The sequence below is a fragment of the Astyanax mexicanus genome, chromosome 11 (assembly GCF_023375975.1).
Source record: "Astyanax mexicanus isolate ESR-SI-001 chromosome 11, AstMex3_surface, whole genome shotgun sequence".
Classification (NCBI taxonomy): domain Eukaryota; kingdom Metazoa; phylum Chordata; class Actinopteri; order Characiformes; family Acestrorhamphidae; genus Astyanax; species Astyanax mexicanus.
In genome coordinates, this window is record NC_064418.1 from 12,646,037 (window position 1) to 12,659,215 (window position 13,179).

The 13,179-nt window shown below is 35.2% G+C and overlaps 1 protein-coding gene and 1 long non-coding RNA gene across 2 annotated transcripts; one reads left to right on the top strand and one right to left on the bottom strand.

Moving 5' to 3' along the window:
• Positions 1-1,131: 1,131 nt before the first annotated feature.
• Positions 1,132-1,961, bottom strand: LOC125804895 (uncharacterized). Its single transcript, XR_007441117.1, has 2 exons — positions 1,691-1,961; positions 1,132-1,250 (listed from the first exon to the last, which is right to left on the bottom strand). It is a non-coding gene; the product is annotated as an uncharacterized LOC125804895 (long non-coding RNA).
• A 5,642-nt stretch (positions 1,962-7,603) lies between these two features.
• On the top strand, positions 7,604-12,893 carry LOC111190664 (interferon-induced protein 44-like). Its single transcript, XM_049484613.1, has 8 exons — positions 7,604-7,655; positions 8,794-9,060; positions 9,266-9,296; positions 10,086-10,284; positions 10,996-11,130; positions 11,224-11,395; positions 12,485-12,585; positions 12,665-12,893. The coding sequence occupies exons 1-8, from the start codon at positions 7,613-7,615 to the stop codon at positions 12,848-12,850; spliced, it is 1,134 nt and encodes a 377-aa protein (XP_049340570.1). The 5' UTR covers positions 7,604-7,612; the 3' UTR covers positions 12,851-12,893.
• The last annotated feature ends 286 nt before the right edge of the window (positions 12,894-13,179 follow it).

Here is a 13,179-nt window from a genome sequence, read left to right on the forward strand (position 1 = left end):
TCTAGAATTTAGATACAATAGAATATTTAAAAAAAATGATGTGACACTGATTCACATTCTGATTGACAAAAGTAGCATTCAACATTGAAGGGGAGTGCTTAATCTACCCATGTTTTAAACATGTGATATCACATGAACTGTGTATTGTAGCAACATCTTTCACCTCTTCCAAAACAGGGCAGATTATAACAGAAACAGAATCAACCGCTCAAAGAAGAGCTCCTTCTGTTAATGACAATCTTTGCTAAAGTTTGCAAAAACATCACCTGGATGCTTGGTTTCTTTTTGATTTGCACATTTATTTTTTAATTTGTTGAGTAATACTTTGTTGATGTTGTTCAGTGCTGTTTATTTATCTGCATGTTGTTGCACATTTAGATAAATAATTTACACATTTAGAGATTGGACCTGTTTGTTTACTTGAGATTGGCCATTGTTTTTTATTTCATTGTTACTATTTCATATTTTTGTACAAATAAAGCCATATAAATAATACATATTTCATATAATAGCTGCGGTCCAATCTGAAGGGAGCTGCCTAGGTAGTCATTGCCTTCAAAGGCAGCTCCCTCGTTCGGCAGCATTTTCACCCATAAGGGATCTTATAAGGCAGCGCGTTCGGGACACGCTCTGGAGTCAGCATACGTCATCACGTCTAGCGCGCTGTGCTCGTGAGCTGTTTATAAATAACTAAAGTTAATGATCACTTACCTCGGGATAAATCTCAATGCAGCGGCAGCTATTTCTCTTTTACTCATCCAAATATTACATATATTTAAATATTCATGATTTACTTTAATTCTACACTTTTCCTCACTTAATTCTCAGAGTATGGTCAGTTTTATTTATGTATTTAATTTATTTTTGATTAGATGCTTCATAGAAATGCATGAGTAATGAAACCATAATATAATAAATATTTTGTATGAGCCATCAGAGCTAAATAATCAAACTAAGCTACGTTTCACACAATAGTACATTCATACACAGTCAGCTAATTTATCTTTACCTTTTAGTTGCATAAAACACATGATTCATAAACTTTTTATTTATTTATTTACCCATACCCACTAGTTGAGATGTGATACTACAATAAGCATAGTGACTATAAAACACAGCAAGCAAAAATAATAATGTTAAGAGAGAAAACTTTATTACATTCAAAGAAAAAAATATATATTCATAAAGGGAGCTAACGCTGCCTCCAGCCGGTCTGACCAGCGTTCACCTTCCCCGGCCCACGTTCATCCCTGTGGAAAAAATAAATCTGAATTAGTAACAGTGGTTTATGGAGAACACGCTCATAATTCCACTATTTACACAATTAATCACTCAGTTACAGGTAAATCTAGTTATTCCCTCTAACAATTAAACTGTTTACGCATTAAATCACTAAATTACAGGTTATTCTACACGTTTACACTATTTACACAGTAAATCGTAATATACGTAACAGTGACTTAAAACAGTTAAAACTTTTTATACTGGACGGCCAGGGTATCTTTGTTTCCTAGTGGGGGTTTCCTCAGCGCTGCAGCCGCGTTTGGTACTCTGTAAGTCGGCTAGATGCGTGTTAGCTTACCCGGTAAATTAGCGCGATAAGCTAACGGTAGCTTCCGCCGGTCAGGTCTTACATTAAATGAAGTACAGGCGAAAACAACGATGGAAAACAACTTAAAAAATTACTTACATTTGTACAGAAACTCCGTGGCAGGCCGGCTCCGTCCGCCATGTTTTTAAATCTGAGCGCTGGAACTCTGAGCTGGTGAAATGCATCATGGGATTGCCTTCGCCGTGAAGGATACATCTCACGCTGCCTTCAGAATTGGGGTAAAATAAGGCAGCTGCCCAGGTAGGCAGCACATGCTACCTTCCGAATGGGACAGTCCTTTTCTCGGGAGCGCGCCTATGCTGCCTGCAAATGCTGCCTAGTTGGGCAGCTCCCTTCAGATTGGACCGCAGCTAATGTATGGTTTTACACTAGCAATAAATTTTACGCATAATTTGCAAATACATTGATTTAAGCAACCAAAAAAAAATCTAAGGAGCCACTTGGGAGCCGAAAGAGCCAGAAGAATTCCCATCACTACAGAGCATGCTGCTACTCCCCTCTCAGTTAGTAAAGAGTTTGGATGATGAGCAAAAATAAAGTTTAAATGAATCGTATGTCTTAAATAAACAGTGTTGTGAACTGAAATCCACATTAGTTTAGACTTTATGTTTGATTGAAAGCTTAAAAACACAAGTTTTAATCTTACCGGGGGATGGAGATCGGGGAGCTGTGTAATTAGAGAGAAAAATAAATTATTACACAGTCATATTACAGTATTACACACATCGAGTTTGTACAGCAGGGCCATCAAATAATATTTAAATAGTGAAAAGCTATGCTATATATATATATATATATATATATATATATATATATATATATATATATATATATATATATATATATAGTACAGGCCAATAGTTTGGTTGGTTGGATATTTCACCATTTTTTGTTAAGTACAATATATATATATATATATATATATATATATATATATATATATATATATAGGTAATACATAATATATATATATATATATATATATATATATATATATATATATATATATATATATATATATATATATTTTTTTTTTTTTTTTTTTTTAAGAAATCATTTTTTTTTCTTTTATCTGAGCAGAGCCAGGGATAAAAAATAAAATGATTTTGAGCAAAAGCAGTTTGCACTCATGCTTTCTGCAAACAATTTTCCAGTTCATGCTCATGTTTTCTTTAATTCAAGCAAATGATTTGCAATTTGTGCTCACGATTTCTTCAATTCCAGCAAATCAATTTTAAATCCATTAAGGTATTTGCAAAAAAAAATCTACCTATCCAAATTCTTTTGGACGTGATTGTATGTCTTAAGCGTTGCATTCCAAATTTAGCTCTATGTACAAACTTATTTTACTGTATTTTGCAATAAGCAAGTTAATAGTCTTTACAAAGTATAGAAATGAATAATAAAAAAAACATACCTGGTTTAGATTCTTCTGATCCCATGGTTGTACCTGTGGAACAAGGCACATATATTTTATTAATATATAACGTTTTGTTAATTATATTTTATTAAACAGAAGTTCAATAATACCCATGGAACAAAACCAACAACATGATTATTTAAATATAGTGATTCCTCCACCAGGCTGTTGTAGAAGACGTAAGAAGAAATGATTGACTTGCCTTGATCAGAAGTGATGCGGAGGACTGTGTTCTTCTCTGTGGGATGCTCTTTGTCTGCAGCGCATCCTGGCTTGCATTTATAGGGTTTAATATCTACTTTCACTTTCAGAGACAGCAGAGGGGGAGGGGTGGGGGATAGGAGAGTTCTGTTCATTTCTGTAACAAACCGATTTCTGAGAAACTGAAAATGAAAGAGAAAGTGGTCTTAGACTAATGGTCTTCAAGGGGTTCAACAGTCAGTCTTAATTTGATATTATGAAGTATACATTTAGTATGGATGCTCTCCTACTAATTTAATAGATGGAGTGCATCATTAACAGCAGCCTACAAAACCAGATTCACCAGCATTATTCATGGCAACCACTGTACCAAATGTTAACCGTGGTGGTGGAAGCATCATGATTCTGCTATCTCAGAGTCTTCTGACTATTCTTCTTGCCACTCTTTTGTAAAGGTTATTATTTTCTGTAGACAGATTATTTTACTTGAGCTGTGGATTTCTGCAGCTCCTCCAAAGTGACCATAGGCCTCTTGGCTGCTTCTCTGTCCAGTGATCTCCTTGCTTGATCTGACAGTTTGGGTGGAAGGCCATGTCTTGGTAGATTTGCCGTTGTAGAATACTTTTTCCACTTTTGCATGATGGATTGAACAGTACTTCTTGGGATGTTTAAAGCTTAGGATATGGTTTTATATCTTAATCCTGTTTTAAACTTCTCCATAACTGTGTCTCTGACCTGTCTATTTTGTTCCTTGGTCATGATCATGATGCTGTTTGTTCACTAGTGGTCCCTAACAAACCACTGAGACCTTTACAGAACCCTCACAACCTTGGCAAAAGGATAGTGACAAGTTTCTGAAAAATGTATGTGTACGTTGTGTCTTGTTTGTTTGGTGGGAGTGCAAAACAGAGCACATTTCCTGTTCAGTGGTCTGTGGTATTAAGCAAGACAGCAATTTCTCACAGTAGACATTACATAATTTCTTTAGTTTTACTTCAAGGTTGTTAAAATTCACTGTGAAATATTCAGCTAAATACTAAAATTAAACTAAAGTTAAACTAGTAAATCATTAACTTGTGTTGAAGTAATATTGAAGTTAGATTCATGTGCAAAATTTAAAGTTAATTAAAGTTAAAGTCAATATGGACAGTGAAGAGTGCAATCATATAGGAAATAATCCTACAATCATTGGAGACTCATCTTGCACCTGCTCTTGGACTGAACTTGTTAGGATGGCCTGTCTGACAGTAGGTGACTCCCTTATAAATGGTTTGGTGGATATTGGAACGATTAATTGCCTTAAAGATCTTTATTATATTTATTATACTAAGACTCTGAATTATTAATGCAATAATAAAAATAAAAAAAACTTGTTTGCAGGCCTGCAGGAAACCAAAATGCTGATTAAGACTTTTTCGATATAAGGTCTCAAACACTTTCAGTTTTACTATACACAGATAATAAATAAATAAATAAATAAATAAATAACTAAAAACAATGCTATGGCCCCTGAGCCCCAACTCAACTTCCGTCTGCATGATGCTAAAAGTGAAAATAAAATAAGAGCATAAAAATGCAGATGTGCTGCAGACTCGTATGATGTTCAGTGGTTTGCTTTGGTGTACATACATCCTGTAGTCAAAAAAAATCTAACGGACTAACATTTAAATGTTAATTCAACCTACAATTGTTTTTTTTTCTTAATTTTTTTGTTAATTATTTACTTCCTAGTTTCCTGACCCTAAAAAATAATAATTTAGAAAAAAAAAAGATCTAACTATTTTTTTTTTCTAAGTAGTATTTGGGGGCACATTAAATAGCTTTAAAACTTGTTATATATCTTTATATATTGTTTTACTGTAATAATATAACATCTCCAAAAATTAACAGACAACACCAAGCCAATATCAAAGAAATCTGTATAAAATTGACAAAACTGTCTGTAAAGTAAAGCTTGACATTTCTCTAAACATTTTTAATATGTGCTTATGTACTAATGATTTTGTGGATTTAAGGTTCAGGTCTGCTCTATATGCAGACTCTTAATATCCCATGCAATAAAAAAAAATGTTTACAGGCCTGCAGGACACAAACATGCTAGTTAGGACTTATTTCAAACCCTTTCAGTTATATAATACACACACAAAGAAAACAGTGCTGTGGACCCTCAGCCCCAACCCAACCCGACTTCCCGTCTGCGTGCTGCTAAAAATGAAAGTAAATTGAGATCTTATAAATGCAGGCGTATTGCAGACTCAGGGCATTTGACACAGACACTGACTTCAGTGACATTTCTCCTAAAGGTAAGTGCATCAGTTATTCTAGATTCTAGTTTCGTACTTCAATGTTTTGCCCAGAGCTCACAGAATGTATACTGTAGTCTTTGTTATAGCATTTCTACAAAAAAAAAAAAAAAAAATACATAAAAATAAATTCTGTCTGTCAATTGTGATGCTACAGACTGGAGTGAGATGCTTGCAGTTAAATATCTATATATAGAGTCTTTAATATACAGGGCTGATTCAAAAAGCATACTTAGAGTACAGGCTAAGGAAAAACTATCCGCACCCATTAAAACAGAACTCAAGAACACATTAGTGACTATCAGCTCTCACACACAGATATAGGAGCTTTCATATTGCAGGCAGTATGCCGTGTTGTTTTCTACTCTGCCGGATGCTGGTCAGTTGGGGTTGAGTTGTGCTGCTGCTGATACCGAGTGTCATCTGCTGATAATAGGCGGGGTTTTCTAAAACACATCACGTCTGCAACCAGTGTTTTGGTGTGTGGTGTTGCTACAGCATCTGTAGCCTGTATCTGTCTCTCAAACTCAGAATAAAGAAAGCTGTAATTCTGCTCTTCCTCCTGTTATCTCTTTATGAGTGTAGGGAAGAGATGTACAGCTGAGGATGTTGAATTAGCTGCTCGTCCGTGTTTTTTGTTGGTTGGACTACAGTTGTCACTTGGCGAGTTCACGTATTTCCACATGCAAATCAAAAACTTATTTGCTTATTTATTTGCTTATCTTTTCCGTAGCTGATTTGTTTTCTTGGTGACTGTTACTTAACATTTGTCTCTTTTTTTGCTGTACTGTATCTGTTTTTTTCTCTCACAGGTTTTTTTTTCTTTGTTTTTTGTTTATTTCTAATGATTTATTTTATCACTCTCTCTCTCCCCCCTTTTTGACTGATATTTTGCTTAAATTATGTCTCTATTATATGCACAATGACCACAGATACTATAGCTAGTTATTATCATTAATAAAGTTGAATTGGTCCTCCGAAGAGGTGGTGCTAAAACACAGTCCAAAGGAATAAACAGCAGACATCCCAAGTTGCAAAAGTTGATTTCAGGGAGGTTACCCTACCAACTTAAATTTAGAGTATGCAGAGGTAGAATGAGTTTCATCTTTTTTTTTTGGAAGAACCTGCCTCTGCTTTCCTTTTTTTTTTTGTAAAAAAAAACAAAAATTAATAGTTACATTTTGACAAAAAATTGCACAACATCAAAAACATTTCATATAATATTACAATAATTATTAATATTGCCTCCGCCATGATCTGCGTCACTGCGTTTCTCTCAGTCACTGAACAAATCACGTCCGGGAGGGGGGAAAAACACTGCCCGCCCACACTAAAAACTGTCTCACAGACTCTTTGCAGAGAACAGGCCAATCAGAACCCTCTCTGTTTTCTCTCTCTCCTTCCCACACGCCATTAGAAAAATAAAAGTCTGTGGGAGACTCCTGCAGCTTCAGGGAGACTTGGTTTGTCTGAAACAGCCCCCTTTACTCTGAAACCCATAAAAAAATGACCAAGACAAAAAAAAACGTTTTGTTCTAAATGCAAAGCACTATGTCTCGCGAAAAAGTAACACTGCTTATCACCCTGAACACACCAGCCCCACCGTGAAACATGGTGGTGGCAGCATCATACTGTGGGGATGAAACTTGAATGGCTTGTGTTGGTCTATCAATTTAACTCTCAATAAAATACATTTAAGTTTGTGGTTGTAAGGTGACAAAATGTTAAAATAAAAAGTTCAAGGGGTACTTGCAAACTATTGTACATGTAGTATATACACCACTTTCAAAATTTGTGGGCCATTCTGCTTTTTGACTATGAATGTATTTGATACTGTTATTTACTACACAAAACAAGTAATGCTGGTCTAACTTTGTGTGAGATTAAAGACCATAAATAGAAAATATCACACATTAAATCAGATAAAACAAGCTTGGCACGCTTCCAGCTTCCAAACCCTTCATTTGTTTGTTGGTATTCATTTTTAAAGTAAGCTTGAAAATCAGACAAAAGTGTTGCAACTAAATATATTGAATACAGTCTCTTTTCACAGGGCTGCGACACAAAGGCTGTGGAATGGACATACACAAAATGTTAGCAGCGATGCATCTGAAACCAGGTGAGTTTAAACTCTCTAATACAATCTTCTTAATCACATGAGCCAAAGTTGTATTACTTCTTTACACAGTTAATAGCTCGAGCATGTTGTGCACTGGAAAAGACCACATTATCTTAGATTCATGTTACCCAAAATAAATTCATTTTGAATTGTAGTAATGTACTGCATTTTGTTCTCTATCTCTTTATAAAGGCGGTTTTTCCCCGCCGCGTCCCAATTCTCTAGCCAGGGCAGCTGTCTGCACAGATCTGATTGGCAGATTGGTCTGCAAGTTTCCTGTGCCGAAGAGCGCGTATACTGTAAAGACAAGAAAAGTTCTGACATTTTAAATAAACGCTGTCAGAATTAAATCCTTTTCAGTAGTTTATCGGTTTGGGTCCGGACCCGGACCGCAGTCTGCATATATGTGATCCCTGGCCTAGAACATATATGCAATTTTGTTTTATAAAACCACTCCTTGCTGCCCTGCAGAGAACAACAGGTTCAATGTTCAGTTTTACAGTGTTAAATATGTCAGGTCAAGAAAGACTTTCTTTTTTATTATTATTTTTTTTTAAATAAAAACAAGTATTTACGTTAAGTGAAACCAAGAAAGACCATATTTTATTTTTTATAAAATATATTTATGTTAAGTTAATTCAAGATAAATGGTCTTTTATTTTTTTAACTTTATTGTAAACATCTTAGCTTGGTTGTAAGGATTTCTGAATTAGAACTTAATTTACTGAGAATAAAAATGCAATTTTACACCTGTAGTTGGTTTCTATGGTCTGGGTCAGTTGATAAGTTTGTTTACTGGAGTGTTTTCTCCCTCTGTTTGGTGTTTGGTTTGGTTTCACACAGGCATAAAAAAAACTAAACGCACCAACATGCGCACCAATAAACCATGCGAATATGTTTTGAAATGAAATGTAATTTCACTGATTTAAAGTCACATTTTGCTTAAGTATCAAATACTTATTTTGCATAATCAGACACAATATAATCCTTAACTTTTATTTAAATTCATTTTTGGATTGTATTTATATTTCTCTATATGTTACAACAAAACATTATAAAAAAAAACAGAATTACTGAAATTTCTTTACTTCATAGTCTTCAATGACTTTCTAACATAGTCTCTTTCCTCTCTTTCTAGAGTTTGTTACTGTACTGCCTGATAGACTAGTGAAAACTGGACAAGATTTCATTCTTCGCTGTGAAACTAACACAGAACGAGTAAATGTGACATGGATGAAGAAGGGCCAAAAGCTGTGCTGCGTGGAGGGCAAACATAAAACTGAAAAAAATGGCACAACAGTTTCCTTGGAAATCAAAAACGCTGAGGTGGGAGATGAGGGGAACTACACTGTAACCATACAGAGCTCAACGGGCAGTGATTCATGCTCTGCCATGGTCATTATTGGTATGTAACAATTCTTTATCAAAACAATAAAACTACTTCTCCACGCAGTTATAGATGACCCAAAGCTGTTAAATTAAGAATTTAATATGAAGATAATACTCATTTATTACTAATAAATGTTTAATAACTGACACACTAACCCTGCTGAACTGTATCCTAAATTGTACAAGTTTCTAGTTATACAGTAACTCCGCATTTCTTACAGAACTTGAGGAGTGGAGGACTGTCCAATGGATGTGAGTCCACAATCATTCAGTTTATATCAGTTTAACATATTAGGGAAAAATTTACATTAACAGTACATTACCTCAGTACCAGAGTACACTACTCACAGTACACTACCCACATTACACTACCCACATTACACTACCCACAGTACACTACTCACAGTACACTACCCACATTACACTACTCACAGTACACTACTCACAGTACACTACCCACATTACACTACCCACATTACACTACCCACAGTACACTACTCACAGTACACTACCCACATTACACTACTCACAGTACACTACTCACAGTACACTACTCACAGTACACTACCCACATTACACTACCCACATTACACTACCCACGGTACACTACTCACAGTACACTACTCACAGTACACTACCCACATTACACTACCCACATTACACTACCCACAGTACACTACTCACAGTACACTACTCACAGTACACTACCCACATTACACTACCCACATTACACTACCCACAGTACACTACTCACAGTACACTACTCACAGTACACTACCCACATTACACTACTCACAGTACACTACTCACATTACACTACCCACATTACACTACCCACAGTACACTACTCACAGTACACTACTCACAGTACACTACTCACAGTACACTACCCACAGTAACCTGCCCCCAGCATACACAATACCCTAATAAAAAGGGATAAATTTAGGGAAAAAAGAATAACATACTGTACCAGACCATTACCTGTGATTGACCTAAGGTATGTTTTTTTTTTTTTGTTTTGTTTTGTTTTTTACCTTTCAGGCAAGCTCCAATGATCAGCACCTTGAAGTCCTTTAAAATTAGCGGAGAGAATGTCCGAGAGCTCCGCTTCCTTCTGTATGGACCAGTTGGGGCTGGGAAATCCAGCATCATAAACACCATTAAAAGCATATTTGAAGGACATCAGTTCATCAACTGTCTGACTGCTTCAGCAGTTACAGGCGAGAGTTTTACCAAAAAGGTGACTGCAATCCTGTTTGATAAAGAAAAATAAAACTTTGTGTGCTTCAGGTGTACCACATTAGCTCTTACCCTCTTTTTGTTACTTGCATTTCCTTATCCTTAACTTTATCATCAAGGCTGGTAGAGTAAATGTAATATACAATATACAAATGTTATTCATATGTAAATGTACATACAGTGCCGGTACATTATACACAGGAAATTTGGCAGTGTTAAACAACAGTGTAAAGTTTAACACTAATAAGTGTTAATTTAACACTAACAGTGTTGATTTAACATTAACAGTGTTGATTTAACACTAACAGTTACTAGCTAGATTTAACCTCCTGGATGAGTTGTCCTTGCCCTTTTGGTGTAATTTTTGTAGGCCGGCCTCATTACTCAGCTCGGTGTGATGCTACTATAGTTTACACCTGCGCACTTGTTTATCAACAAAATGAAACATTTAGACAAGAGTAAAAAGTTAATCTTCCTGCTGGAATGCCTAGTTTATATTGGACAGTAACATTTTGCTTTAGAAACACTTTTTTTGGCTTTCTTTGTCCCTGTTTTAATGGGAAACACTGCTGCAGTCCAGATTTATTTGTTTGTTTGTTTATGTTTAATGAATTATTATTATTATTATTATTATTATTATTATTATTATTATTATTATTATTATTATTATTATTATTGATTTTGTTCATTACACTGTTATTGTTGTTTACAGTTTGAGAAGTACAATGTGGGAAATGTGCCTTTCACTTTCTATGATGTGATGGGTTTGGAAAAGGACAAGTTAAAAGGAGTGCACACTGAAGACATCATCAGTGCTTTAAAAGGCCATGTACCCAACGACTACACAGTAAGATTAACACAAACATTCAATTGAAGATTCATTAAATCTTTAAATAACTGTACATTTTTCAGTAGAACTTTTTTTTCCTCTCATGTTTAGTTTAAAGAATGTGCTCCAATAGATGAAGACAACAGGTACTACATCCTCAAGCCCACTCTGAATGATCAGATCCACTGTCTAGTGAGTGTGATTCCAGCAGACAAAATTTCCATGATGGATGAAGAAGTCATCCAGAAAATGAAGGAGATCAGAGCAGCAGCAAGTAAATTAGGTGAGCTCACTCTAGGATCTCTTATATCACTTACTTCAGTGAGTACGTCATGCCTTTTTCTGGATTTGTATTTTGAAAGCTTGTGAACCCTTTGGATTTTTCTGTATTTCTACATAAATATGACTCAATCAGATCAGATCAATCATCATCAGATTTTTATACCAGTACTAAAAGTAGATAAAACAGAACCCAGTTAAACAAATGAGATAAAAGTCTGATACTTAGTCATGTATTAATTGAGGCAAATTATCCAATATTACACATTCATGGGTAGCAAAAGTATGTAAACCTTTGCTTTAAGTATCTAGTGTGACCCCCACCTCTTTGCAGAAATAACTGCTTCTAAACTTTTCCCGCAACTGTTGATCAGTCCTGCACACTGGCTTGGAGGAATTTTAGCCAATTTTTCCCCACAGAACAGCTTCAACTCTGAGATGTTGGTGTATGTCCTCACATTAACTCAAAATATTTCCTTTGGATTAAGATCAGAACTTTGACTCGTTCATTTCTAAACATTAATTTTACTGTACTTAAACCATTCTTCGGAGCAATGACTTGTGTGCTCAGGGTCATTGTCTTGCTGCATGACCCACCTTTGCTTTAGAGTCAGTTCATGGACAGATCAGATTTCCTGACATTTTCTTTTAGAATTTTCCAATATAATTCAGAATTCATTGTTGCAACAATGAAGGCAAGCCAACCTTACCCAGATGCAGCAAAACAGGCCCAAACCACAATACTAACTCCACCATGTTTCACTAATAAGAGAAAGTTCTTATGCTGGAATGCATTGGTTCTTTCTGCAAGCATAATGCTTTTCATTTAAATCAAAATAGTTCTATTTTGGTCTCGTCTGTCTATAAAAAATTCTTCCATTCTTTAGCGAACTACAGAGCAGCAATGTTCTTCTTCTTCTTGCCATGCACACCAGTGTTGTTTAGAGTTTTGCTGATTGTGGACTCATTAACTTTAACATTAGCCAAGTACTCAAAGTATGTTTTACAAGACCAAAACAATGAATTAAATAAGTTATTATTTCTAACTTCTGTGATCATATATTCCTCATATATTCATATTCCTCTGCTGCAGGAATTCCTCAAGTGCTTTTCATGACAAGAGTGGACCAGGTGTGCACCATGACCCAGCAAGACGTGGCTAAGATCTACCAAAGCAAGAAGATCAAGGATAAGGTCAGTTACTAGTTTACACTTAAATTCTAAAACAATGTAGACAAAATTAATACAGTAAAATCACGTTTTGTTTGTGCAGATGATGGAGTGCAGTAACAGACTGGGTGTTCCACTGAACTGCATCTTCCCTGTGAAGAACTACAGCGAGGAGATCAAGTCCGATGAGAAGCTGAGCTGCCTGATGCTGGAAGCCTTCACTCAGATTGTGCATTCAGCTAATGACTTTGTGAAGAAGAATTCAAACGAAAAGAAAAGAGTAGAATGAGTTTCTTCATATTAAACTCGTATGAAGAACATTATTTTATAACCTACCTCAGTGTTGGGCACGTTACTTTGAAAAAGTAATTAGTTATAGTTACTAGTTACTTCTCCAAAAAAGTAACTGAGTTACTAACGGAGTTACTCCACTATAAAAGTAACTAGTTACCAGTAAAAGTAACTATTGCGTTACTTCGCCCTGTAAAAATAAATAAATAAAGAATAAATAAAGAAAATAAATGATGTAATTACTATTATTATTAGAAAAATAACAAACAAAAATAAACCCAAAATGTTGACAAAAATATAGTCTAACGAATAAAAAAAAATAAGAAA

Coding starts and splice junctions, on each gene's coding strand:
- LOC111190664 (XM_049484613.1), top strand. CDS start 7,613: ATGGACATACACAAAATGTTAGCAGCGATGCATCTGAAACCAG. Junction 11,131..11,223: donor ATGTACCCAACGACTACACA/GTAAGATTAACA, acceptor TCTCATGTTTAG/TTTAAAGAATGTGCTCCAAT. Junction 11,396..12,484: donor AGCAGCAGCAAGTAAATTAG/GTGAGCTCACTC, acceptor CCTCTGCTGCAG/GAATTCCTCAAGTGCTTTTC.